The sequence below is a fragment of the Mytilus edulis genome, unplaced genomic scaffold (genome assembly GCF_963676685.1).
Source record: "Mytilus edulis unplaced genomic scaffold, xbMytEdul2.2 SCAFFOLD_1555, whole genome shotgun sequence".
Taxonomy (NCBI): domain Eukaryota; kingdom Metazoa; phylum Mollusca; class Bivalvia; order Mytilida; family Mytilidae; genus Mytilus; species Mytilus edulis.
The window spans coordinates 7,044-8,761 of NW_027267409.1; the positions used below are offsets into that span (position 1 = coordinate 7,044).

A 1,718-nucleotide genomic window follows, 5' to 3' on the forward strand; every position below is an offset into this window, starting at 1 on the left:
GAAACATTCATATGTTGATCTTTTTTTTTATATAATGTACTATTTAATATTCTACACACAAGGACGTACATGTACCATGATAAACAAACACCCCCCCCCCCCTTTTTTTTTGTGATGAGACTTGTGTGTATATATATATCATAAAATTTATTTTTTGTCTATGTATTGCTTTGCATATAGATGGATTCAACAAGAAGAAATAAAAGAGAGAGAGAGATGGGGAAAAGAGGGGTTCAGCTATGTTTCTAATTTTCATGTACAACAATTTATAGATTCTTTTTGAAAAATATTGGTGGCCCTGAAAAGGGCCGTTATGTTTTGGTGAAAAAATCACACTTCTTAAGCACGTTCTCCACGGATTCTTCGTGCCAATTGGATATCCTTTGGCATGATGGTTACTCTCTTGGCGTGGATTGCGCACAAGTTGGTATCCTCGAAGAGACCGACCAAGTAGGCTTCGCTGGCTTCCTGTAGGGCCATGACGGCTGAACTCTGGAATCGGAGATCAGTTTTGAAGTCCTGGGCGATTTCACGGACTAATCTCTGGAAGGGGAGTTTCCTGATGAGGAGCTCTGTGCTCTTCTGGTATCTCCTGATTTCTCGGAGAGCGACTGTTCCTGGCCTGTATCTATGTGGTTTCTTGACTCCACCGGTTGCAGGTGCGCTCTTACGGGCGGCCTTGGTGGCAAGTTGTTTTCTTGGAGCTTTACCTCCGGTGGATTTACGTGCAGTTTGCTTTGTTCGTGCCATGACTATTAGCTCTGTGGACGATTTGCTACAGAAAGAATACTTGAAAATTTCGGTGAATGTGTTTTTGTGCTTGCCGGGAGGATTGAAATCACGGTGACGATTGGATCACCACTTACATAAAGCTGGCGTTGATTGGTCCGCATATCTTAAATCTGATTGGACTGATTTGTAAGGGACTTTGACAGTTTTCAATCCATTTTTTACTGAAAAACTGCTCAACCCAAGCTGACAGTAAAAATGCCCCCTTTTTTCATTCATAATTACAGTTTCTGATCATCCCTCATAGCTCAACAATAGTAAATTAGTGTCACGGTTTCAATATGATAAATCTGAAGAAGAAAAAAAATAATAATGAAAAAAGGTCAAAATACATGCAGAAACATTAAGGAAAGGAAAGAAAAATAAAACAGGAAAAAATAAAAATAAAATGCAGTTATAACACAAACAAAGCGAAATAGAAAATAAAAAAACAGAAACAAATGGAATTACACATTCCCGACATGACATTGTACGGATCGGCTGAGTTTCTTTATTGTTGTATTATGTCATATTTATGTATATTTAATATAAAAAAAAGAAGATGTGGTATGATTTTCATTTGGGCTGGGCACATTTGTCTCATTGTCTGATTGTCGGTGTGCTTACATCGATTCCACATCTTTAATACACAAACAATAACTAAATAAAGACAGAAAGACAGAGAGAGAGAGAGAGAGAGAGAGAGAGAGAGAGAGAGAGAGAGAGAGAGAGAGAGAGAGAGAGAGAGAGAGAGAGAGAGAGAGAGAGAGAGAGAGAGAGAGAGAGAGAGAGATGCTGAAAAAAAAAATGGAAAAAGGAAAAGAATGGAAAGTACATATCATATATAAAAGTGTTGACGAAAGAGATAATGTTAACAAAAACTATAAATAATTATAATAATAAAAAAAACCACACACCTTCTCAGATGAATCTAAGCATGCTCGCATCAA

At 37.7% G+C, this 1,718-nt stretch overlaps 1 protein-coding gene across 1 annotated transcript; it reads right to left on the reverse strand.

Moving 5' to 3' along the window:
- Nucleotides 1-289: 289 nt before the first annotated feature.
- Nucleotides 290-1,465, reverse strand: LOC139505437 (histone H3). The gene has a single exon (XM_071295017.1). It carries the CDS (start codon nt 748-750, stop codon nt 340-342), a length of 411 nt encoding a protein of 136 aa, XP_071151118.1. The 5' UTR covers nt 751-1,465; the 3' UTR covers nt 290-339.
- Between the last annotated feature and the right edge of the window lie 253 nt (nt 1,466-1,718).

Bases quoted from the DNA above. Each gene is read 5' to 3' on its own strand.
- LOC139505437 (XM_071295017.1), bottom strand. From the start codon at position 750: ATGGCACGAACAAAGCAAACTGCACGTAAATCCACCGGAGGTAAAGCT.